Genomic DNA, 25,827 nt, shown 5'->3' on the forward strand with positions numbered 1-25,827 from the left:
GAGTACTTAGTAAAAGTATGGGGCCTGTAACTTCCTGTTGCCAGTAGGTGGCGCTGTTACTATGATTCAATATGGGCCTGTACATGTTTTCAAACCGGAACTCTTATCAAACATGTGAAATTTGGGAAGGATCTGACCATGTGGAGTAGAGTTACAACAGTTTGCTTTGCAATGGCGAAACATCGAAATTCACAGCACCACCATGGCATAGACATTCAACTAAAACTCACAATATTCACCATATAGAATCATCACCGTTTTAAGGCTTTTTCTGACCAAATTTGAGGTGGATCTGTTCATCCTGCCAGGCAAAAGTCATAAAAGTACAGCACGTGTAACTTCCTGTTGCCAGTAGGTGGCAGTATGACAATGAGTCAGTATTGACACAGGGATGGATTCAGGGTGGGACCTTTATCAAGCATGAGATATTTGGGGCAGATTCAGCGATCTACGTTAAAGTTATAACAACTTCCTGTTTCATGGCGAAACATCAAAGTTTGCCGTGTCGCCACGGCAAGGGCGTTCAGTGAAAACTCAAGATGTTGATAACTTCATCACAAAGGTCTTTAGATAACACTGACCAAATTTGAAGTTGGTGGGGATAATGTAAAAATACAATGCCTAGAAACGGCAAAATCTGCACAAAAATTGAAATTACATTCAAAATGGCTGATTTCCTGTTGAATTCAGGGTACGGTTCCAAGAGGCTTTTTTGTGCATCTGGAGACAGTACATGTGCCTACCAAATTTCGTTCATCTAAGTTGACTTTAAAGGAGGGGCTTCAAATTTGAAATTTTGTAGGTGGCGCTATGGAGCCATTTTGCCACACCCATGCCCAAGACCCATAAAATATTAAATTTTTACCACTTCTGACGAACGTGGAAAGTTTTGGAGCCCCTTTAGCCCCTCAAAAATGTGATTCATTACAGAGAATAATAATAACAATTAAAGCAGCAAGCAGTGATGATCGGGCCCTCGCACCCTAACACACGTCGGGGCACGCTGCAGTCTAAGGGCTTTTATTACAGGCATGGACAATATACATTCAAGTTACAACTTCCTGCTTCATGGTGAAACATCAAAGTTTGCTGCATCGCCACAGCAAGTGTATTCAATGAAAATTTAAGATTTTGATAAATTTTCATCACAAAGGTGTTTAGATGACACTGACCAAATTTGAAGTCGGTTGGGTTAAATGTCTAGGAGGAGTTAGATAAAATACAAAGCCTGGAAATGGCAAAAAGTGCACAAAAATTGCACAGTAAATACAAAATGGCGGACTTCCTGTTGGATTTAGGGTATGGCTTCAAGAGGCTTTCTTGTGCATTTGGACACGATACATGTGCCTACCAAATTTCGTTCATCCATGTCAAATTTAAAGGTGGGGGCTTTGACTTTGAAATTTTCTAGGGGGCACCCTCAAGTCCTTTTGCTACACTGAAGGCCCAAGACCCATCTAAGACAGCTTCCTGTTTCATGGCAAGTAATGCATTGCCATGGCAACAGAAAAGTCAAAATCTTCTGCATTTAGCATCATCAAGGTCTTACAACTTAGCTGTCCAAATCTGAGGTGGATCTGGTTAACCTGCTAGGAGTAGTTAGTAAAAGTATAAGGACTACAACTTCCTGTTGCCAGTAGGTGGCACTATTACTATGACTCATTATTGACCTTTACATGTCTTCATTGCTGGATAACTCCTTCAAAATAAAATATTTTTAAAAATGTTATTGGCATGATTTTTCACTTAAGAGTAAAAAGAAACAATAAAAATGTCATTTCTGTGATTTAATAATTCATACATGAAAGGGTTAGTCATACTATACCAAATAATGCAAATACTGTGTGTTAATAGATTGAGTGGCGTTAATACAGTACATATTTTGGATGCTTAGATAGGGGAGAGTAAGGTATAATAGTTACAGACTTGTATTAAAGTAAGGTTTTAATTGCAGGAGTTATAGTACTACTGTAGTATTACAAGGTGGCATTAGTATTTTCACTTGAAGGGATTGTGTGAATTTTGAAAAAGTTTGATGCGGTAAATGGTAAATGGACTGCACTTATAGTCATCATGCACCAAACAAATAATGCATGTAAAAAGAGTCAAAACAAGTGCTATGGTGGAAAAGCAGTTCATATAAAAAGTGAATCACAGCAAACTATTTATATTTACATAATTTCCATGTTGTGGCTTTATAAAAAGCAATAAAGCGTCATGTGGTCAATTTCGGAATTTCATTGGCTATTTGAAGCGCCAGTCATCAGCAGAATCTGTTCCTACACAAAAGAAGAGGGGCAGGCACCTCCTTTCAATGCGGATACTCGTTGGCTATTATAGGCTGTGGACAGGACATGGAAGCTCCTATTGAGTCAAGGGAGGTGTCAATAGAAAAGTCAGAGTGCAGCTGCCATTTTGATACCAAGATATGGCTAATGTGTACAAGCTAATGCAAGTTATGACAGAGAATATGTTGGAAGATTAGGACATCTGCTGGCCAATCTGAAATAATACAACAACCGTTTGTGGATATTTATTAATGTAATAATGTGTTAAATATTCATATTATTACATCGATCCAATGCAATAAATATTTTACTGGGCGTTTGCCATTGTAACAAGATCATTTCTGTTGGAGTTGTATCAGTCAGTGGAGTAATATGAGGCTTCATAGATGAGTAATGTGAATTTTGTAATTGTTTGTTTGCTAGTGGTCTGAAACCTTGATTGTACCTGCTGATGTGACTGTATCTTGAAATGGTTTGCATCAATGGAATCACAAGAATCTTAGCTTTCCAAAGATGTGTCGCATGAGTACCCACTTAAAGACAGGAGTTGTGTACATAGCATAGTTGTGTACTTAACTTTTACACGCTAAGGGGTTTTAAGAGGCGCTGGATTATTAACATGATATTATTATATGTGAATTATTAACATGATATCAATATTTCATTTTTTAAATATCACAGTTATCGTTAATACCAGATATCACAACACCCCTAATCCAGACATTTCCTGAAGAAAAGCTTTCAGTTTGTTGAACTGTCTTTATCAGGTTAAACTGTGATTGGCACAGCTGTTTCAGAGCTATGAGAGTGGTGATGTGACTGGTTGAGAGAGTATTTAATAGTCACCACACTCTCTGATCTATATTCACCTTCACCCAGCCCTTTTGCATGATGTGCTGCTGCACATACATAAACCAAAATAGCAGGTGCACATGGAGACACCCACACAGTCAGTGCACTTAAGACCTAGAATGCTGCACTTGTTGGTGCACTTGCACGGTTAAAATATGGGCCCTGGAGTTATAGGGAGCTGTTTTTCTATGATTTCTATGCCAATTTATGGATGTTTATCCATGAAGCACATGAGAGATCATCTGAGATCTTCGGGAAGTGTAAGTCACACTGAATCTAAAAATATGTGTATCATGGAGATGTGTTCAGAGGTGAGTGAGTTATGACTCAAATTGTTAGTTAATGCCTCACATCCCCTTCAACACCTCCAAAATCTCTTATTTAGATAGATAACTACTTTAATTATTTTGAAGAGAAGATAATTTCTTTTGTATTTTGTACAAAGATCTAATCTATATGGATTCACCTCCTTGCCGAGGTCCTCTCTGATGACCTGCTGGATCTCTTCCATGCTGCTCTGGGGAGCTCGGCTGTGGAGCACTTTTAGTGTGGATGTGTACTCCTCTGGTAGGAGATAGTCCAGAGCACCGAGGTGCTGGCCCACCTTGATGAAAGTACCCCGATTGGCACAGCACAAATCTCGAAGACGCTCCGCTGAACGCCGATGCACCTACAGGTGATGGAACAGAGAAAAAATTACAAGTCAGAAACAGGATTAACAGTCTCAAGCTCTGCTAGGAAAAAAGAATGAATGCGGGAGTTCAGGTAGGCAGGAGCCGTTATAGTTGCTGTTTTGTAAGCAAGTGTCAGGGTTTTGAATTTGATGCGGGCAGCAACCGGGAGCCAGTGGAGGGATATCAACAGCGGGGTGACGTGCTGTTTTGGGCTAGTTGAAGACCAGCCGTGCCACCGCTTTCTTGATCATTTGCAGAGGTTGGGAGACCTGCCAGTAAGGAGTTGCAGTAGTCAATGGATGATATTACGAGAGCCTGTACCAGGAGTTGTGCTGTATGCTCAGACAGGTAGGGTCTGATCTTCCTGATGTTGTACAGGGCAAACCAACATGACCGAGTGACTGAGGCCACCTGAACTTTAAAAGTTAGTTGGTCATTGATCATGACACCCAAGTTCCGGGCAGACTTCGTGGGCATGAGTTGGGCTGATTTGAGCTGGACACTGATGTTGTGTTGTATAGAGGGACTGGCTGGGATGACAAGGAGCTCCGTCTTAGAGAGGTTAAGTTGAAGGTGGCGTTCTTTCATCCATGCTGATATATCGGCAAAGCATGACAGGACCTGAGCCATGACTGTATGGTCTTCTAGCAGGAATGACAGGAAGAGCTGGGTATCATAAGCATAGCAATGGTATGAGAAACCATGGGAGCTGAGGACTGTGCCAAGTGAGGTGGTGTATAATGAGAAAAGAAGGGGACCAAGTACTGACCCTTGGGGAATGCCTGTGGATAAGCTGTGAGGTTTGGACACTTCACCCCTCCAAGATACTCTAAAATATCTCCCTGAGAGGTAGGACGTGAACCAGTGAAGGGTGGATCCTGAGATACCAAGCTCAGTGGCTGTGGAGAGGAGGATTTGATGGTTAACTGTATCAAAGGCAGCTGACAGATCCAGCAGCAAAAAGGCTGAGGACTGATCAGCAGCTCTAGCTGAGCGTAGTGATTCCATAACCAACAGTGCAGTCTCGGTAGAGTGACCCTGCTTAAAGCCAGACTGATTCGGGTCGTACAGGTTGTTCCTAGAAAGGAATTCAGAGATTTGGTTAAAGATTGTACACTCAAGTATTTTTGATAGGAAGGGCAGTAGTCTGTAGTAGTAGACTACCGGTCTGTAGTTTTCAACCTGGGCTGGGTTGAATGTAGGTTTTTTGAGCGGTGGGGTGACTCGGGCTTGCTTAAATGCGGTGGGGAAAACACCTGTTACAAGTGAGGAGTTGATGATGTCTGTGACTGCAAGGTTAAGTGCAGGAGAAATGTTCTGTAGCAGGTTGGATGGTATTGGGTGCAGTGGACAGGTAGTGGGACGAGAGTCCAGCAGAGGTTTGGAGATTTCCTCCTCGGTCAGAGGAATGAGGAGAGTGTGGCCCTGTTAGCTAGCAGCTAAAAACTGAGTTGAGCTCAGAGAACTGGTTACTGATGGCAGAGACCTTATCAGTAAAAAATGAGGCAAAGATGTCTCCAGTGAGTAGAGTGGAGGGTGGAGGAGGAGGCAGTTTGAGGAGTGAGTAAAATAAATCAATATAAAAATCTGAGATTAGATTGTTTATTAATATGGCTTTAGATAACAGATCCACATTTAATGCTCCTATTCTGTTGTACTACTGCATTAGTGGTGTTTATTGTTTTTAGATTTTTTGAGTGACTCCTCTTTTGTTTACTTTAGATTTAACTGATTTAAGTGGTCGGGGGCAGACACAGTTTCTATGTAGTTTTGGGTGGATAACTGCTCTAATGGAAGCGCAGAGAAGTGTGTAGTCTGCCTCCTGGTCTCAACTCTGGGTTGTCATGGCTTTGGTCTACTGATAAACTCAGCCATATTTCTAGATATGAGAGCAGCTCCATCCAAATTGTATGTATGCAGTCCCGCATGTCATCATTAAACCAGTGGTTTAATGATGACATGCGGCCAACATTGTCTTTGCATACGTACACACCAACTCAACATTAATTTTGACCTGAGTTATCTTATGTGCAATGTTGACTTTCTGACCTGATAGAACCAAATATTGTCTAAGCAAGGGTTCCATGAATACGCTCAGGACATTTCATGGCAATATACAAGCTGAGACAGCCCTCTCAAGAAAAATTACAGCACACACACACAGAGTTCCAAAGCAGGAGATTCTCATAGAATAGTGAAAAGGTGTAGGGAGATGGTCAAGGATTGACGTGCATACTACAACCTTGAGGACCTGGAAAGACTGGGATTCATACCTAGTCTACAAACAGTCAACACTGGCTTCTCTTAAAGGTTCTATATATAGGAATCAGAAATTCCTTCTCCTTAGTGATATCTGTGGCTGTTAAATTAACTGCAGTCGACATCCTAGCGCTTGCGGTGCAAGACCATTGCAGGTGATGTCTTTTTCCTTGCTTACACTTCACATAAAAGATCTCTAACGTTGTGTTTTGCACCGTGTTTCAGCAAAGCATCCCTCACTCCCAGTCAGTCAGCCCCCCCTCTGTACATGTGCTCGCTCACACACAAACACACACACAGAGGATCCTACTGCACTTTGGCCGCTGCCTGGTGTGAGCCGATCTGTACACCCAGCTTGCACAAATATGCGTTACCACCCTCACCTGACCCAACCCACAAACCACCAACTGGCAACTTTTTTTTACTGTGTTTACTAAACACTCGTAGGCTCAGTGAGCTGTGGTCAGGGAGCAATGCACTGCGGTTGGGGAGCAGCACGCTATGGCCATGCAGCAACAAGCTGTAGTCAGGGAGCAATGCACTGTGGCCAGGGAGCAACAGGCTGTCTGGGCAGCAATGCGCTGTGGTCAGGGAGCATCACGCTGTGGACAGGGAGCAACTCGCTGTGGCTGGGGAGCAATGTACTGTGATTTTGATGTGAAATGTGTGTTTATTACAACCTTTGGACTACCAACAGGAAAAACAAAAGGAGTAAGCTATGTTCTGCTTTCGCTCTGGAGCTGGTTTTCTGCTCCTTTGCTGAGGAAATAATGTTTTAGTTGTGTGTGCTCAGGAGTGGGTGACTTGTCATTGTGGGGGTGTTTTGTTGTGAAATGTGATATTAGTTGTCATTAGCTGGACAACTAATATCTGCAGGGTGTTTCTAATCAGATAGCACTGTTCTTGTTGTGTTGTTGTGTCATTATGCTGGTTGTTTGTTGACATTAGTGGGAGAGAGGCAAGGCACTTGGGAGTGCGCAAAAATGTCACTTCTGTTGGATTTTTGTGGGAAATCCGGCCCACGTCTTCCACATAGAAATTGGTCCACAGGGTGTTACAGACAACCCAGAAAGTTGGGGAATGTCTCATTTTTCACATTACATTACTACTCGTAACTCACTGGCAATATAAATGATTAAGACGTAAATTGCTTCACAATTCTACATATAGAACCTTTAACCATGGAATCTACTTATTCTAAACATCGCAACAATCTTTTCCTAACATTAACCAAATAATTATTTTATTTGCATTATCTAAACAACAGCAACAATATTTTGAGAGATGAAACTGAATGCTTCTCCATGTTTAGTTTTGACTCTCGGGACAGAAAGCAGACCTGTCCCAGACAATGTGAGAGGTCTGGATGATTAATAACGTAGCAGCAGATCAGAAATGTATTTTGACCCTAAACCATTCAGTGCTTTATAAACCACAGCAGCATTTTAAAATCAATTCATTGACAAACAGGAAGCCTTTGTCAAGATCTGAGAACTGAAGTGATGTGGCCAAATCTGATCTTAGTGAGGACTCAAGCAGCAGTATTCTGAATCAACTGAAGCTGTCTGATCAATTTTTGAGAAAGATAGCATTACAGTAGTCTATTGAAGATAAACACATGGACAAGTTTTTCCAAATCCTGTTGAGACATAAGTCCTTTAAAGTCTGTGTAAAGGAAAATCAGAGATTTCTTTTGAAACACATTATACGTGTTAGAAAATAATTGCTGAAAACATGTGAAAAGACTGTGAACTTTGTAGTTCTGTATTGTAGAGTTAGAGTGTTAATCTGTTTTTCATCATTTCTGTGTTCAGGAGTTTTTGGGCTGGCCTGAAATGGTAGATCAATGACGTGGGGGGGTACTAGCATGACCCCTATCCTAACACTTAGCGCCTTAGCATCAGCTGGGTGTCTAATCTGTTGTTTGCTTATGGCAGCATACAGTTCTTTCATTGCAAGCTTAGCTTTAGCATCCGGGGGATGTATGCTGCAATCACAACAGTAGATGTAACTCTCTGGGCAGATAGAAAAGTCTACACTTAACTATGAGATATTCTAGGTTAGCAGAGCAGTGCCTCTCGATAATGGCATTGTTTTTCCACAATTTTGAAACCTAATTTATACACTTGGCGAGTCCACTACATCAAGATTTCTGGCTTGGTTTGTGGTTTTTAACATTACAAAATTGAAGCTGAGCACTGACTTCTTCTTTAGCTCCAAAAACAATTACTTCAAATTTATCTTTGTTTAACTGAAGAAAAATTTGGCACATCCAATCATGGATTTGTTCAATGCACTTACTCAGTGCTTGTATTGGACCATCGTCCCTTGTGATATGGTTATGTAAATTTGTGTTGTCTGCATAATTATGGTAAGACATTTTGTTGTTTTCCATAATTTGAGTGGGAGCATGTAGATGTTGAACAGAAGAGGCCCCTGAATGGAGCCTTGGGGATCTCCACATTATTATTGTCTGCTCAGATGCACAATTACCTATAGACACAAAGCAGTCCCTGGTAAGACTCAAAACCAGCTCAGTACTGGTTGCCGGCTGTGTTTACTGATACTGAGTCTTTTTGCTGCTCTTAACTCAGTTAATTCTGCTATATTTCTCATTACTGTGGATAAATACCTGCTGCACATTTAACCTTATGCTAGTTCTACTCAAGCACTCTTAGCTCTCCTTCTTTTAGCGACTTTTCTTGCTGATCCTACAGTTGTTAGTTATTTTAGCTGTGCAGTTAGCTTAGCAGCTAACTTAATCTAAGCAGTTAACGATGGCTTCTCTCTCCCTCTTGCTCTCATGCTCTCTCTTGCTCGATGTGTCATATGTTTAGTTATTCCTCTGTCTCCTTTAGTGATGATGATATGTGTAATAAATATAGCTTATTTGCAGTATTGGAGGCAAGGATCAGTGAATTGGAAGTGTGGCTCCACACCATGGAAAACCAATCACTAGCTAATGTAGTTAGCAAGCCCCCAGTAGCCAGTGCGGACCGACCTAGCGTAGCTCCTACTCCCCCGGTAGTTCCCGAGCAGCTGCAAAGCCAGGGTTGCTGGGTGACTGTCCGAAGGAAGCATAGCCCTAAGCAGAAGCCTATGGTTCACCACCAACCAGTTTGCGTTTCAAACAGGTTCTTCCCAATCAGTGACACACCCGCTGAGCAACAAACTCTGATTATTTGCAGCTCCATAGTGAGAAACATGAAGTTAGCAACACCAGCAGCCATAGTCAAATGCATTCCTGGGGCCAGATCGGTCGACACTGAATCACATCTAAAACTGCTGGCTAAGGCTAAGCATAAATATGATACAATTGTTATTCATGGCAGCGGGAATGACTCCCAATTACGCCAATTGGAGGTCACTAAAATGAATGTCGAGTTGGTGTGTACATATGCAAAGACAACGTCGGACCCCAGAGTTTTATCTGGGCCCCTGCCAAATCTGACCAGTGATGACATGTATAGCCACATGTCATCATTCAACCGCTGGCTGTCGAGATGGTGTCCAGCAAACGATGTGGGCTTCATAGACAATTGGCAAACTTTCTGGGGAAGACCTGGTCCGATTAGGAGAGACGGCATACATTTCACTTTGGATAGAGCTGCTCTCATATCTAGAAATATGGCTGAGTTTATAAGTAGACCAAAGCCATGACAACCCAGAGTTGAGACCAGGAGGCAGAGTTGCAGCCCTACATGCGCCTCCATTAGAGCAGTTACCCACCCAAAACTACACAGAAACTGTGTCTGTCCCCTGACCACTTAAATCAATTAAATCTAAAATAAATAAAAGAGGAGTCACTCTCTAAAAATATAAATATAAATTAACACCACCTCTACAATAATACAACAGAATAGGAGAATTAAATTTAGATCACTATCATCTAAAGCCATATTAGTAAATGATCAGTCCTAGATTATGGTATTGATTTATTTTGTCTTACTGAAACCTGGCTGTGTCATGAAGAGTATGTCAGTCTAAATGAATCCACTCTCTCCAGTCATATTAATACTTACACTCCTCAAGACACTGGCCAAGGAGGTAGAGTTGCAGCCATCTTCAACTCAAGCCTAATTATCAACCCTAGACCTAAATTTAATTATGACTCGTTCGAAAGCCTTGTTCTTAGTCTCTCACCCAACCTGGAAAACTTTACAGCTGATTCTATTTGTTATAGTGTACCGTCCTCCTGGCTCGTAGTCTGAATTTTTATCTAAATTCTCAGAGTTTTTTTTATCAAACTTAGCACTTAGTGCAGATAAAGTAATTGTAATAAGTGATTTCAATATTCATGTGGATGTTGATAATGATAGTCTTAGCACTGCATTTATCTCATTGTTAGACTCAATTGGCTTCTCTCAGAGTGTAAATAAACCCATTCACTGTCTAAACTACACCCTCAATCTTGTTCTGACTTATGGCATCGAAATTGAACATTTGATAGTTTTTTCACAAAATCCTATTTTATCAGACCATTACTTCATAACTTTTGAATTCCCATTGTTGGATTTCACGCCATTAGATAAAAATGTTTTCATTAGATGTCTATCTGATAGTGTTGTAGCTCAATTTAAGGAAGCAATTCCATCAGTATTGAATTCAGTGCCATGTCTCAATACTACAGAGGACTCTTATGTTCATTTTAGTCCCTCCCAAATTGATAATCTTGTTGATAATGCTGCAGGGTCACTGCAAACAACACTTGATTCCATCGCCCCTTTAAAATGGAAAATAATAAATCATATGTGGTTAGCCCCGTGGTATAACTCTGAAACCCGCAAATTAAAGCAAATATCGCGAAAATTTGAAAGGATTTGGTGTTCCACCAAACTAGAAGAATCTTGCTTAGTCTGGCAAGATAGTCTTAAAATATATAGGAAGGCCCTCTGTCATGCCAGAGCTGCCTATTACTCATCATTAATAGAGGAGAATAAAAACAGCCCTAGGTTCCTTTTGAGCATCTGGCCAGACTGACAAAAAGTCATAACTCTATGATCCATGTATTCCTATAGCTTTCAGTAGTAGTGACCTAATGAGCTTCTTTAATGATAAAATTCTAACTATTAGAGACAAAATTCATCACCTCCTGCCCTCAACAGGCACTGATTTATCCACAAACACAGGGACCTTAGAAACAGCTGTGAAACTTGATATATATTTAGACTGTTTTTCTCCAATTGACCTTCCTGAATTAACTTCAACGATTTCTTCATATAAACCATCAACCTGCTTAAGGAAGTCATACCCTTAGTTACCACTTCTTTACTAGATATGATCGATCTGTCTTTAGTAACAGGCTATGTACCACAGTCCTTTAAAGTATCTGTAATTAAATCACTTCTTAAGAAGCCTACTCTTGATTCAGGCATTTTAGCCAACTATAGACCTATATCTAATCTTCAACTTCTCTCTAAGATCCTTGAGAAAGCAATCAGTTATGTGACTTTCTACATAACAATAGTTTATTTGAGGATTTTCAGTCAGGATTTAGAGAGCATCATAGCACAGAGACAGCACTGGTGAAAGTCACAAATGTTCTCCTAACTGCATCCGACAAAGGACTTCTCTCTGTATTTATCTTCTTAAATCTTAGTGCTGCATCTGACACAATTGACCATCACATCCTATTACAGAGACTGGAACATTTAATTGGCGTTAGAGGAACTGCATTAAGCTGGTTTAAGTCCTATTTATCAGATCGATTTCAGTTTGTACATGTTAATGATTAATCTTCCATGCACACAAAAGTTAGACACAGAGTTCCACAAGGTTCTGTGCTTGGACCAATACTATTCACCTTATATATGCTTCCTTTAGGTAATGTTATTTCGAAAGACTCCATAAATTTTCTTTGCTATGCAGATGATACGTAATTATATTTATCAATGAAGCCAGATGAAACCAGTCAGTTAACTTAACTCCAAGCATGCCTTAAGGACATAAAGACATGGATGACCTGCAATTTCTGCTACTAAACTCAGACAAAACTGAAGTTATTGTACTTGGCTCTAAACACCTTAGAAACTCATTATCTAATGATATAGCTACTTTAGATGGCATTACCCTGGACTCCAGCTCCACCATAAAGAATATGGGAGTTATCTTTGATCAGGATATGTCTTTTAACTCCCACATAAAACAAATCTCAAGGACTGCCTTTTTTCACTTACGTAATATTGCAAAAATCAGGTACATCCTTTCTCAAAAAGATGCAGAAAAAATAGTCCACACATTTGTTACTTCTAGGCTGGATTATTGAAATTCCTTAGGCTGCCCAAACAAGTCTCTAAAGATTCTCCAGCTGGTCTAGAACGCAGCTGCACATATACTGACAAAAACTAGAAAAAGAGATCATATTTCTCTCATCTTAGCTTCACTGCATTGGCTTCCTGCAAAATCCAGAACTGAATTTAAAATTCTTCTCCTCACCTACAAAGTGCTTAATGGTCTAGCACCATCATATCTTAAAGAGATCATAGTACCCTATTATCCCACTAGAACACTGTGCTCCCAGAATGCAGGCTTACTTGTGGTTCCTACAGTCTCCAAAAGTAGAATGGGAGGCAGAGCCTTCAGCTATCAGGCTCCTCTCCTGTGGAACCATCTTCCAGATTTGGTCCGGGGGCAGACACCCTCTCTACGCTTAAAAATTTCCTTTTTGATAAAGCTTGTAGTTAGGGCGAGCCAGGCTCGCTTTGGACCAGCCCTTAGTTATGCTGCTATAGGTCTAGACTGCTAAGGGACTTCCCATGATGCAGTTTTTTGTGCTTTCTCATCTCGCAGGAAACCCCAGGATCCGGCCCAAAACTTTGCAGTCCTGTTGGTGTCTTTCTCCAGCTATGGCTGCTGTTTGTTGTTGCTAATCACATCCCTGTTACTATTATTGTTATTGTTATTGTTGTTATTCTACTTCTCTGTGTCTCCACCCTCCCCTCCCCCTCCCTCTTTCTTTCCCTCTCAACCAACCAGTAACCAGATTATGGTCTAGACCTGCTCTATGTGACAAGTGCCCTGAGATTGATTTGGCGCTATATAAATACAATTGAATTGAATTGAATTGAATTACCTGTCAAGACAGGAACTGAGAAAGCTACCAGCACATTTGGCCCCACCTTGTCCTGGGAATAGTCATAAGTGCCATTAGCCTTGTAGCCTGGACCCAGCAGATATAAGTTAGAGCTTGCTGTATTTTGTCAGTTTGTCTTGATAATTGGATGTGCTGTGCTTCTATGAGGCTGGGGAGACAGAGGATGATTGCAATGCCACCGTGGAGTGGTTGAGTGGGATGGGGCATTGTAACTGTGTTAAAAACTGGCTGAGGACTTAAAGCCAATGGTGGAGGTGGACGCCAAGGAGGGTTTAGGGGAGAGATAATGGGAGTAGGGTGGGGGAAGGGGCAGGGTGTAAGTTTGGCCCCAGTAGTCACCAGCTCTTTCACCTGGTCAGTGAACTCCAGGGTGGGTGGGGTGAGAAAGGGTGACTTGAAATGAGGGTGACCTGGATGGGGTCTGGGGGGATGAAGAAGGTGAATCCTCACAGGGTGGAAAATCTCCCTCTTGGCTCTGTCTCATGTTTAATGCTCTCTTCAGGCGGGGGCTGAGGTGGGTCTCTTTCAAGGTTTGCACTGCATTGTGTTATGTCTTCTTGTTTTGATTCCTCTTGTCTCTTGCCCTTGGCAGAGGGCCTTTAACACAGATGTCACTAATGAGAAGGAATTTCTGATTCCTACATATGGAACCTTTAAGACAAATTCCATCTGCCTTAAAAAGATGTCTACGGTCCCGGAAAAAGATGAGATTGTCAATAAAATGCACTGAATGGATGGTACATGCAGTTGAAAGCCATGTGTTCAGTCAGCAAGTCTCCTGAATCTCTCAACTCCTCTTCTGACTGGCGGTAGAGGGCCACTGATGAACAGCATTCAGAGAGCTGACTGTGTTCAACAGATCAATAAAGTCTCATTTCAGTACTTCAGACTGTTGTTTCACAGCATCATTGGTATCTATTAGCACTATGATATCTTTCACAGTTGGGTGTGCAGCCACAATATACAAGATTCATTCTGCCAAGCCAGAGACCATATCCTTGGGAAAGCGGAGTATTTTGGTGTACTTACTGCACATCTTTTACAGCAAAGTCACCCACAATCAGAGTTTGGGTCTTTCTCTGTAGCCTTTTGCTTTCAGACTTACTCTCAGTTCTTACCCTGCTATGTGAAGAAGAGAAGGGCATCCATCCATCTAGGTCATCTGACAGAAATTCAGGGTCCTGCAACACTGGAGTAAATCTGTTTTCAAGTTGTACACTTGGCTGGTGGGAAGGTTTGTTCATAGTTCTCCCTTTCGTAGATGTCTACAGCTGTGTCCTACTAAGAACAGGGGTTGAAGAAGTGCTCTACCTGGATGATAATGCAGGTCAGCCAGGCACATCACAAATCTCAGTGCTCTGGGCTCTGCCTGTTACTCAACCTTCACATTTCAAAGGCAAATGATTTACTTTTAGGTTTTTCTCCAAGAGAGTTCCAGGGAGGACTACCACTTGTAGATTTATTACCTGATACACAGCCATTCTGTTTCTTGGTAGTCTCTTTTGTGCTAATTAGCCTTGTGATAGCCTGCTGTTGTACACTGTTTTGAGTCCATGGTAAAGTCCATGGCATTCACTTCCACGTTCACTTCAAACTGGTGGATTTTGGTTTCAAGCACTGCAATCTTCTGTAGAAGTTTGTGAAGGTTGTCTGTGGATAAAGGGGGTATCTTGCTGCGAATTAGCTTTAGCTAAGTACCACATTTCAAGTCACTGCTGTACAGGCTTGTGCTGTTGGTAGGCTGCGCTTGTGTAGTACTGAGGTCATAAAAGTGTCAAAAAATATGGCAATAGCCTACTATATCTAAATAAATGACAGTCCCAATGATTTGTAAATATTCAGGAGCTGGTGCTCATAATTTCTAGCAGAAACAAAAAGAAAATTAAAGCTGCAAGCAGCGATGATCGGGCCTTTGCACCCTTACGCACGTCTGGGCACAGATTAGTCGAAGGGCTTTTTTTGTAGGCATGCAGATGTGTTCAGGACTGGACTCATATCAAACATTACACGAAGGAATTAAATATCATTTCTTGTGTCCACTATGTGGTGCTAGAGAACACTTCATGTTGCTGTATATCAACTGTAGACCACATCTTGAAAATCTTATGTGAATCTGATGAAGTTTGTCATGGCAGACTTCCTCTTGCTAGTAGGTGGCACTATGACTGTGACTCAATATTGACATGTAGATGTGTTCAGGACAGGATTATTATCAAGCATGAGAAATGTGGTGCAGACTGGACAATGTACATTCAAGCTACAACTTCCTGCTTCATGTCGAAACACCAAGTCTTCTTGGTGTGCCAGGGTGTATTACTAGCACAGATACTGAGACTGACTCGCCACAGTGTCCTCACACTTTCTGCCCCTCAGTGAAAGGAAACAACTAATAAGTACTTTGTATTTTTTCTGCAAAAAAACAACAAACGCACGTCAAAGTGTTTGGGCAAGATACTGAACCCCAATTTGCTCCCAACGGTTGTGCCAGCACCTTGCATGGTAGCGTGCTGCCATCGATGTGTGGCTGTGAATGGGTGAATGAGCAGCAGTAACACTATGAAGCACTTTGGATACAAATGCTATATAAATGCAGCCACTTGCGTCTCTTATTTTCTGTGACTTTTTTTATGCTTTGCACAATAAATAACATGACAGATATGGAAGAAATACAATACTAAATCATGTTTCCTGTCACTTTAAAATGATTTCTTGACTTCTTGTCACTTGTGTTTCAGCAATAAGGCACTTAAATCTAATAAACACTGATTTGTCCAGTAGACCATGAGCATTGATGAGGTCAACCACTGATTTTGGGTGATAAGGCCTGGCCTGCAGTCATCGTGTTGCCACATAAGCTCACTATTGTCTAAAATATAATTGTGTGCTGGAACAAAGGGGCCTAAGCCAGGAAGAACAGACACAGAAAAAAAATAAACCTTTAAAATTCCATAGGAGAAGAAACAAGAAATTAAAAAGAGTAAATAAAAATATTCATGTATACAGGTTAAAATTATTCATAATTGAACAAATAATATTGTGTGTGTGTGTGTGTGTGTGTGTGTGTGTGTGTGTGTGTGTGTGTGTGTTATGTTCCCATCCTGTCTGTCCCATGTGAACCAGCTGGAGGTGATAATGCTTATAGGAGCCCCTCTCCTGAGACCAGTGTAAATAAAAAGCCATGAAATTAGCTCTCCTTAACCTCTGTAACCCCGACAATACACACCATGGATACACCCCCATACACACAAACACAAGGCATGCTCCCACAGGGCCATTTGACATGAGAGCCGTCTGGGCAATGATGACAAAGAAACGACAAAAAACAAGTCGCCAGAGATTACCAGATGAGCCTTCCTGCTTAAAGATGCACTAGGAATCCTCTAAAAAAAACAAAAAAACCCGACAAAAACATCATAACCACCTACTCATGTCAGAATGGAATGGTAAAGGTAAAAGCTTTTCCTAACACATAACTGGTTTAATCATTAATGCGGTTTATCACACATAAAGTGCACAGGCACAAAGTAGACTTCTGGGTTAGATCTTGAATCCCTTGCCCACTTTCATGGTAAAACCTACATTGTATACCTCTCAAACCAAAATGACAAATTAGTCAATTTTAAGCCAATTCAATCCTTATATTTGCAGGATGATTAATAAAAATAATGCATTTTTCCCACTGGTGCCATGTGGAAAAAATAAACTTCTGAGAATTGTGATATAGTCATAATTTCACATTTAGTCTCACAATGCTAGGAATAAAAAATAAAAGCTGAAAAAATGTCTTATTATAAAAAAAGAGAGACAATTATGACTTTAATCTCACAATTGTGACCCTGGATTATGAATTTAAGTAAATTATATAAAGTAGCCTTATCCTCATTCCTTCCATTTTAACTGATTTGCATTCTGACTAAAGAAAAACCCATAAACCCATAAATTCACACCACATAATTCAGCACTGATGGTAATTTTATACAAATTTTATCCTTCATACTTTTTAGGTGTTAAAAAGATAGAAAAAAAGATTTAAAAAAGGATGGATTGAGGCAAAATAATGTACATCATACCCGAAAATATACTTACATTAAAACTGAAAGTATATATGGAAAATGATGCAGGGAAGATATGGGGAATAAGGGAAGATATGATGTAATTATATTATCATATTGTGTAACCGTTTAACACTAATTTGTTGTGTATATATAACAGCTGCATATAACATGTTATTGCGCTGTACTTTTAGTGATTTTATGTGATTTTGTGCATTTTTGCCATATATTTGCAAGGAGGTCCAAGTGTTAATACAGTTCATAAAAATGAGATCAAACAGCATCTTGGAACTATTGAACTATTGCACCTAGTGCTGACAGCTTGCTCAATTCCTGTCTTGATAGGTAATAAAAAAGATTGGTGAATCTGCTAAGCAACAGGAAGCATCCAACCAGTTCTGCAAGTTTATTAAATTTAGCATCCATTCCTCACCAGCCACATCCTGTCCCAAAAAAATTGGGCAGATAATGCTTTTAATACATTAAATTTAGCGTTATTAAATGTCATGTCTTTGACAGGAAAAACATTGTTAATCAATGATTTTATCATCAAGCACAATCTCGATTTTATGTTTTTAACTGAACTTGAACTTAACTTGTTAGACTAACATAATAGTGCAGCTATTCTTATTGAGTCAACCCCTCCCACCTTCAGTTTTATGAGTGAAGCTAGAGTGCATAAGAAGGGAGGTGGAGATGCCATTTTGTTTAATGATTCAATTTGAAATGCAAGCAGATACCTTATGGAAATTTTGCTTCTTTTGAATATGTGGCTCTTCAGCTGAATTCCTCTTCTTGAGCTGACATGGCCGAAAATATTGGTATCCTTCCACCCGTTTTTTAAAAAAACTAAATTTTTATATTATTAAGTTGAAACTGACAGAAGTATATGGTATACATCATTCTTTGTTTCACATTGAATATAATTGAAACTTTACTTCTGATTTACAACTTAACATATTATGTAATACAATAAAACAAATGAAAACGGTATCTTGAAAAAGACATGGATAATCCTCACCAGCCATGGTTACTCCTGGCTTGTTTAGTTTTCCCCCCCGCTAGTTTGTGATTTTGTCCGCTCCATTTCAGTGTGCCAGTGCACCACATAACATGTAATGAAGAAGGCTGGGAAAACTGTTTAAATGGAGTGTAAATGGAGTAATCTGCCTGTAATCTTTGTAATCTGTCAGCCAGCAGCAGCAACCACGTAATCGTCAACTGACTAAACACACAATATCGGCCTACAGGGGCTGACATTGCCGACAAAGCCATGGTAGCTTTCCTAGCTGACAAATAACTGCCAGCATGGACAGTAATGTTCACACTATGATTTTATTGACGCCTGATTGACATTCATCAGTTCACCGTTTTATCAATCTTCCTTGACTTGTTTGTGTTTGCATGGGCCATGTAATCGTGGTGACATAAACGCCACTCTCAAGGCTGAAATCTGGCGGCAGATCTGGCGTATCAGCCAACTACGATAACTGTCCAGCGGTGTGCAGACTCTGGCTACTCAGCACTGTACCAGCGTGGTAATGGTGCAGACCCATTCACAGCACATAGTGGTCTGAACTAGCCACCCGCCCATTTAGAGGGAAGATATGGTTATGATTGATCAATTTACTGTCATTTGAATTACTCAGCCCTCTGTAAAAAATTATAGCTGAACCACCAATTACATTACATTACTTTCATTTAACCCTTCACATTCCAACACAAACTGAATAGGCAGGTTTGAATGGTTTATTTTCTCAGAAATGTTTTGTGAGTCCTGTCACCATACAGCAGTAAAACACATATTTTGAAAAGAAAAATGTATTTAAAATAAATACAAAATGCAGCCATTTAAAGGTGTATGTCCCTCCTTTATGTCGAAATATATAAAAAATCGAGTCTCTCCCAGTGCTTAAAAAATTATTTGATGCGCCTCCCCCATTTTACACCAACCCCCTCCTTCTCATAAATAACAAACAGTCCCTATCACAGCCTTTGGAGGCAATAACTGCAGTCAAGCACTTTCTGTAACTCTGAATAAGGTTTCTACACTTCTCCACTGGTAGTTGGACCCACTCTTCTTGAGCAAACTGCTCCAATTCTCTCAGGTTTGATGGTGGTCGTCTCCCAACTGCAAGTTTCAGCTCTTTCCACAGATGTTCAGTGAAATTCAGATAAGGATTCATAGCAGGCCACAGAACGGTCCAAAGTTTTCTTCTCATACACTCTTGGGTGCTTTTTGATGTATGTTTGGGGTCAAAATCCTGCTGGAAGACCCATGACCTGCGACTAAGACACAGCTTTCTGACACTAGGCTGTATGTGTCACTCCAAAATGCCTTGATAGTCCTCTGATTTCATTGTGCCCTGCACAGATTGAAAGCACCCAGTGCCTGAGGCAGCAAAGCAACCCCAAAACATCACTGAGCCTCTTCCATGTTTCACAGTAGGCATGGTGTTCTTTTCTTTGAAGGCTCAATTTTTTTCTGTAAATATAGGGTTGGTGGGATTTACCAAAAAGCTCTAATTTTGATTGATCTGTCCAAAGCACATTCTCCCAGCAGGATTGTGGCTTGTCAACATGCATTTTAGCAGAGTCCAGTTTGGCTTTTTTATGTCTCCGTCTTAGAAGTGGGGTCTTCCTGGGTCTTCTACCATGGAGCCCATTTTCATTCAGACAGCGACAGAGGGTGCGACTTGAAACTGTTGTACCTTGAACTTGAAGATCAGTTTAGATCTGTACTGAAGTTTTACTTGGTTCTTTCTCGACCATTTCAGCAATCTCGAGCCAATTGTCCTCTTGGAACCACGTCAAGAGATGTTGGACACAGTTTCATGGGCCTTAAACTTCTTAATAATATTGGCAACAGTGGTCACAGGAACATCAAGCTCTTTGGAGATGGTCTTGTAACCTTTACATTGACCATGCTTGGCTATTACCTTTTTTCTAAACCTGGGTTGGAGTTTACCCTCTATCTAAACTAGGGATGCACGATATTATCGGCATGTCATCGGTATTGGCTGATAAAAGCTCTAAAAAGAAATATCTGCATCGGCCATTTCTGCTAATTATGAGAGGCCGATTTGTTGCCATCTCCACCGCCGCCTGACTGTGCTTCCCTCCACGGACTGTTTCACCCTGACGGTCCCGGTGCTTCCTCCGCAGACTCCACTTCACTGAAGCTGTCCATCAGACCCACGGCTTCTTCCCACTTTAACCTGTTAGCCTCAGCTCTCCATGTGGATCCAACCAGAGCATCGAGCCCCGGTTTGTTATTCAGGTTAAAGTGGGAAGAAGCAGTGGGTCTGACGAGCAGCTTGAGTGAAGTGGAGCCTGCAGAGGAAGCACTAAGACCGTCAGGGAGAAACAGTCCGTTGAGGAGTTGCAAAGTTCGGCTGAACAGATAGGAAACACCTCGGCTGACAGGATGTACCGCTCTGTTTGGGGAAAAAAAATATTCTTGGTTTATAACAGCAGTTGGCAACCAGCGTATAAGGTGCATTACCGCCATCTTCAGCTCCGGAGTGTGGACCAGAGATTAAATCCTACACAATTAATCCTGTCTGTCTAATGAACTCACTGAAAACTCTAGAGCTGCACCTAATACGCTGGTTGCCAACTGCCGTTATAAACCAAAAAGAAGAAGCTTTTTTTTTTTCCAAAAAGAGTGGTACATCCTGTTAGCCAAAGTGTTTCCTATCTGTGCAGCCAAACATAGCAGCTCCTCGATGGACTGTTTCACCCTGACGGTCCCGGAGCCTGCTGAGGAAGCACCAGGACCATCAGGGTGACACAGTCCGTTGAGGGAAGCACAGTCAGGCGGCGGAGGAGAAGACAACATATCGGCCTCTCATGATCGGCAAAATTAGCCGGTGCCGAAATTTCATTTTAGAGCTTTTATCGGCCAATACCGATGATGTGCCAATAATATTGTGCATCCCTACAACACAGTGTCATCTGGACCACCTGCCACCAGCATAAACAACAAACAAACAAACTAGACTCTCCACAAAATCCAAGAAAGAAACAACACAACAAAACGTTTTACAAAACTAAAGCCATACACAAATTGTGAAACTTACCTAGCAAAGCCACCCCAAATGTATTGTCCTTTCCCTCAAATCCACACACAGTCACACAAGCAAACAATAGCTTACCTGTATTACCTGTAATATGGAGTGTGTCAGTCAGTAACATCAGTAATGTAGGTGTGAACACGTGAACAATGAAGCGTAAGGTGTTGTGGAGTAATAAAATTAGAGTCAAACAAAAAACAAAAGCCTGTGGCTGCTGGCTGGGATGACTAAAGGTGAGAGAGAGACACAAAACACTAGGAGTTGACCTTTTATCCTATGGGAGCGTTAACCAAACAGACACGCATTGATAGTAAAATATCTTTTAATTTCAACACTGTTCAGGGTGAATGGTGCATTATTTTAATAAAATGTAAGGGTACCAATAATTTCAGCCTTGTCTATAAATACTGTGCAACCTTTTTTGCTGACTTTGCAGAACTGCTGTCTATAATTTGCATTGACTTTGACTGTATGGTTGTTACTGGTGATTTTAACATCCATGTTGACAACCCCCCGGACAAAGGGACTAAAGACCTGTGTTGTGTTCTTGATAATTATGGACTGACTCAGCATGTGACGGAGTCCACACACAACAAGGGGCACACTCTGGACTTAATCAGCTCCAAGGGTCTGAACATTTCCAAGGTTGTGGTGACTGATGTTGCTCTCTCTGAACATTCTTGTTTTATTTGAGAGTACTGTCTCTACTAATTTCACTAATTCTAAAATTACAAATGTTATTGATGCCATTGCACCCACTTAATTGAAGGCTGTCTCTGGTAAGAGAAATCTCCATGGGGAAATACCACACTGGTCAAAATAGAGAAAAGAGAGTGTCGAAAAGCTGAACACAGGTGGTGAAAAACAAATCTCCAGGTTCATTATGACATCTATAAAGAGAAACTTCACATTTATAATTTGGAACGGCAAAACGCAAGGCAGTCCTTCTCTGACATCATCGCCAAAAAAAATAATAATGCATGTGCATGTCTCTTGCTACTGCCAACAGGCTAACAAACCCACCTGTGTCAGTAGCCTCTGAACTTTTATCCACTGGGGCCTATAATGAATTTTCCCCCTTCTTTAGACAAGCAGTCAGTGCCTCTATATCAGGTACAGGATATGTGTTGTTCCTGTGTCCACATAAAATCAATACAAGTAGTATGCCACATTTTTTTCCAATAAACCACAAAAACCTGGAGGTCATTGTACAACATCTGAAATCATCCTCCTGCCGCCTTGATTTTCTGCCTACAGGCTTATTAACAAACTCCTATAAAAATATTTCAAATTACATGGCCTTAGATCTTCTGCAAATTATCAACACATCTCTCTTCTCAGATGTCTTGAAGAGCTCATAATACCGTATTATCCCACTAGAACACTGCGCTCCCAGTATGCAGGCTTACTGGTGGTCCCTACAGTCTCTAAAAGTAGAATGGGAGGCAGAGCCTTCAGCTATCAGGCTCCTCTTCTATGGAACCATCTACCGGATTCAGTCCGGGGTGCAGACACTATGTTTAAGAGTAGGCTTAAAACTTTCCTTTTTGATAAAGCTTATAGTTAGGGCCAACCAGGCTCGCCTTGGATCAGCCCTTAGTTATGCTGCTATAGGCCTAGACTGCTGGAGGACTTCCCATGATGCACTGAGCTCCTCTCTCCTCCTCCTCCTCTCCATCTGTATGCATTCATGTAACATCAATGCATGTCACTAACTTTGCTTCTTCCCCGGAGTTTTTTTTTGTGCTTTCTCATCTCACAGGAAAAGCTGAGTCCCGGGCCGAACCTTTGCGGTCCTTCACAGTCCTGTTGGCATCCTTCCCTGGCTGTTGCTGCTCGTGCTTGTTGTTGTTGTTGTTGTGATTTTTTTCTTCTGTCCCCCCTCCCCCTTTCCCTCTCTCTTTCTCTCTCTCAACCCAACCGGTCAAAGCAGATGGCCGCCCACCAAGAGCCGGGGTCTGCTTGAGGTTTCTACCCGTTAAAGGGGAGTTTTTCCTTACCGCTGTCGCCAAGTGCTTGCTCATGGGGGAACTGTTGGGTCTCTGTATATTAAAGAGTACGGTCTTGACCTGCTCTATGTGAAAAGTGCCTTGAGATGACTTCTGTTGTGATATGGCGCTATATAAATAAAAATTGATTGATTGATTGATTGATTGATGTCTTCCCACAGACCCTGAAAACTGCAGTCATCAAGCCACTAAAAAAGGAAAATCTAGACACTTTACTAATGAACAATTGTAGGCCCATATCAAATCATTGAAAGGGCTGTTATTCAACAGCTGACCAACGTCTTGGCACAAAACAACTGTTTTCATGTTTTCCAGTCAGGATTTCAACAACACCACAGCACTGAGACTACTCTTGTTAAGGTCTTCACAGACATCCACTTAAACAGTGGCAGAATTCCAGTCTTAGTATTACTGGATCTCAGTGCTACATTTGACACAGTTGACCACAACATATTACTGGACTGACTGGAAAACTGGGTGGGACTTTCTGGCCAAACTGGTTTGAACCCTTCTTAAAGGACAGGGACTACTTTGTGTTTATAGGTAATTACACATCGGAGTGGACAAAAATGACATACAGAGTTCCCAAAGGCTCCATTCTGGGGCCTCATCTATTCAACATCTACATGCTTCCACTGGCTCAGATTATGGAAAACAACAAAATATGTTACCATAATTATGCAAATGACACACACATTTACATAGGCATTGTCACCAGGGGACTATGGTCCAGTACAAGCACTGGGTAAGTGCATTGAACAAATCAGTGATTGGATGTGCCAGAATTCTTGATATAGTCATGGACACAGACCTGAATTTCAACAACCACATTAAGACAATTCCAAAGCTAGCTTACTGTCACCTGAAGAATATATCACTAATTAAAGGACTTATGTCTCAGCAGGATTTATAAAGCACTGAATGGTTTAGGGCTAAAATACATTTCTGATCTGCTGCTATGTTATGAACCATCCAGACCTCTCAGCTCGTCTGGGATGGGTCTGCTTTCTTTTTCCAGAGTCAAAACTAAACATAGAGAGGCAGAATTCAGTTTTTATGCTCCACATATCTGCATTAAACTCCCAGAAAACTGCAGGTCTACTCTCTCAGTTCTTTTAAATCAAGGCTGAGGACTTTTCTGTTTGCTGCTGCCTTTTATTAGCCTAATTCAAATTTGAGGCTTCTGATTAATATCTTACACTGCACTGTAACTTTTATTCTCCTGTTTTATCTGTATTGTTCTAGTTTAGCTTATTTTATATTTCCAATTTAACACTTTTTAAATTGTATTTAAATGTCTTTTTTATATCGCCTTGTGTTGCTTTTACATTCTGTCTTAATGCCTTTTATGTTTTATGTAAAACACTTTGAATTGCCTTGTTGTTGAAAAGTACTATACAAATAAACTTGCTTTGCCTTACCTTGCACCTGATCATCACCATACAGTGGATGATACAACAGTATTATGATATTGTGACATCCAGTTTTGCTGTTTAAACAGTTTAAGCAAACTTAGAACTTTGAAAAACATAAAATGTGAATGCTTTTCTTCAGGATTTCTCATCCTGATGAGGTAAAATGAAAAATGTAGAGAAACAGTCAATCAATAACTATGTCCTTAATGTTTGACATGGTTTATAATGATCTCAGTCTGATTAACAAGTCAGTGATTTCAATCCCAAACTCTAGCCTCTGCCTTCACATAGCCAGATCATCTTAAGTCATGTCAGTGCTATTTCTGGCAAAATGTGTTTGAAAGCTATTTGGGGGGCTGATCAGAATGAAAATCTGGCATCAGTTTGCCTATGGCTTGTAGCCTAATCATCAGAATCATCATCACTCCTCTCTCTCCTCTCTTCAAGTAATCAGTATGCTTTGTCCAACAGAGGCGGGCTCACAGCTTGAGGATGATGTCACCATGGCAATGCTGCTCACTGACAGCCTGAGAGGAAATCTACTCTGGGATAGGCTGATGCTGGCCACCACCCACCATCTCCACACATTCCCCATCCAATGAAATGCGCTGTTAGTGAATTAGACACATGGGTTAATTTGTGGTATAACACAGAGACACAGGAGCTCAGTGCAAAATGCCTCTGGGTATCTCTAAACTCATCTTCTTCACACAGTTGGCAAGGACAGTAAATAAAAGGCTGGAGCTGTGTGTGTGTGTGTGTGTGTGTGTGTGTGTGTGTGTGTGTGTGTGTGTGTGTGTGTGTGATGGTCCTATGCTGTATGTTTTGTGTAACAGATGTGAGAAGGTGAAGGAACCACCGAGCAAAGGATAGTAAGACAAAGGAAAAAGATGGATAGAGCAAGGGGACTGTGGGGAAATGAAAGGAAAATGGGAGGTAAGGAGTGAAGGAAGGAAGAAAAGACGGGGAAGAAATACATAAGGAAAACTATTGTGAAAGAAAATATGAAAATTTAAAAAAAGTTAAGGAGGAAGGATAGAATGTAGGAAGAAGAGACAGGAGAAAAAATCTAAAAAGAAGAATGATGAAAAGAATGAGAGTCATAAGAA

At 40.9% G+C, this 25,827-nt stretch overlaps 1 protein-coding gene across 5 annotated transcripts in view; it reads right to left on the minus strand.

The window, feature by feature from the left end:
* Window positions 1–25,827, minus strand: part of adck1 (aarF domain containing kinase 1) — a 128,620-nt gene that overhangs the window by 55,407 nt on the left and 47,386 nt on the right. For all 5 annotated transcript variants that reach the window (XM_044374964.1, XM_044374963.1, XM_044374962.1 and 2 more), the window contains one exon: window positions 3,607–3,810. In XM_044374964.1, the coding sequence (XP_044230899.1) occupies window positions 3,607–3,810 (204 nt within the window). The remainder of the gene's footprint in view (window positions 1–3,606; window positions 3,811–25,827) is intronic.

The sequence above is a fragment of the Thunnus albacares genome, chromosome 15 (assembly GCF_914725855.1).
Source record: "Thunnus albacares chromosome 15, fThuAlb1.1, whole genome shotgun sequence".
In the NCBI taxonomy this organism is placed as follows: domain Eukaryota; kingdom Metazoa; phylum Chordata; class Actinopteri; order Scombriformes; family Scombridae; genus Thunnus; species Thunnus albacares.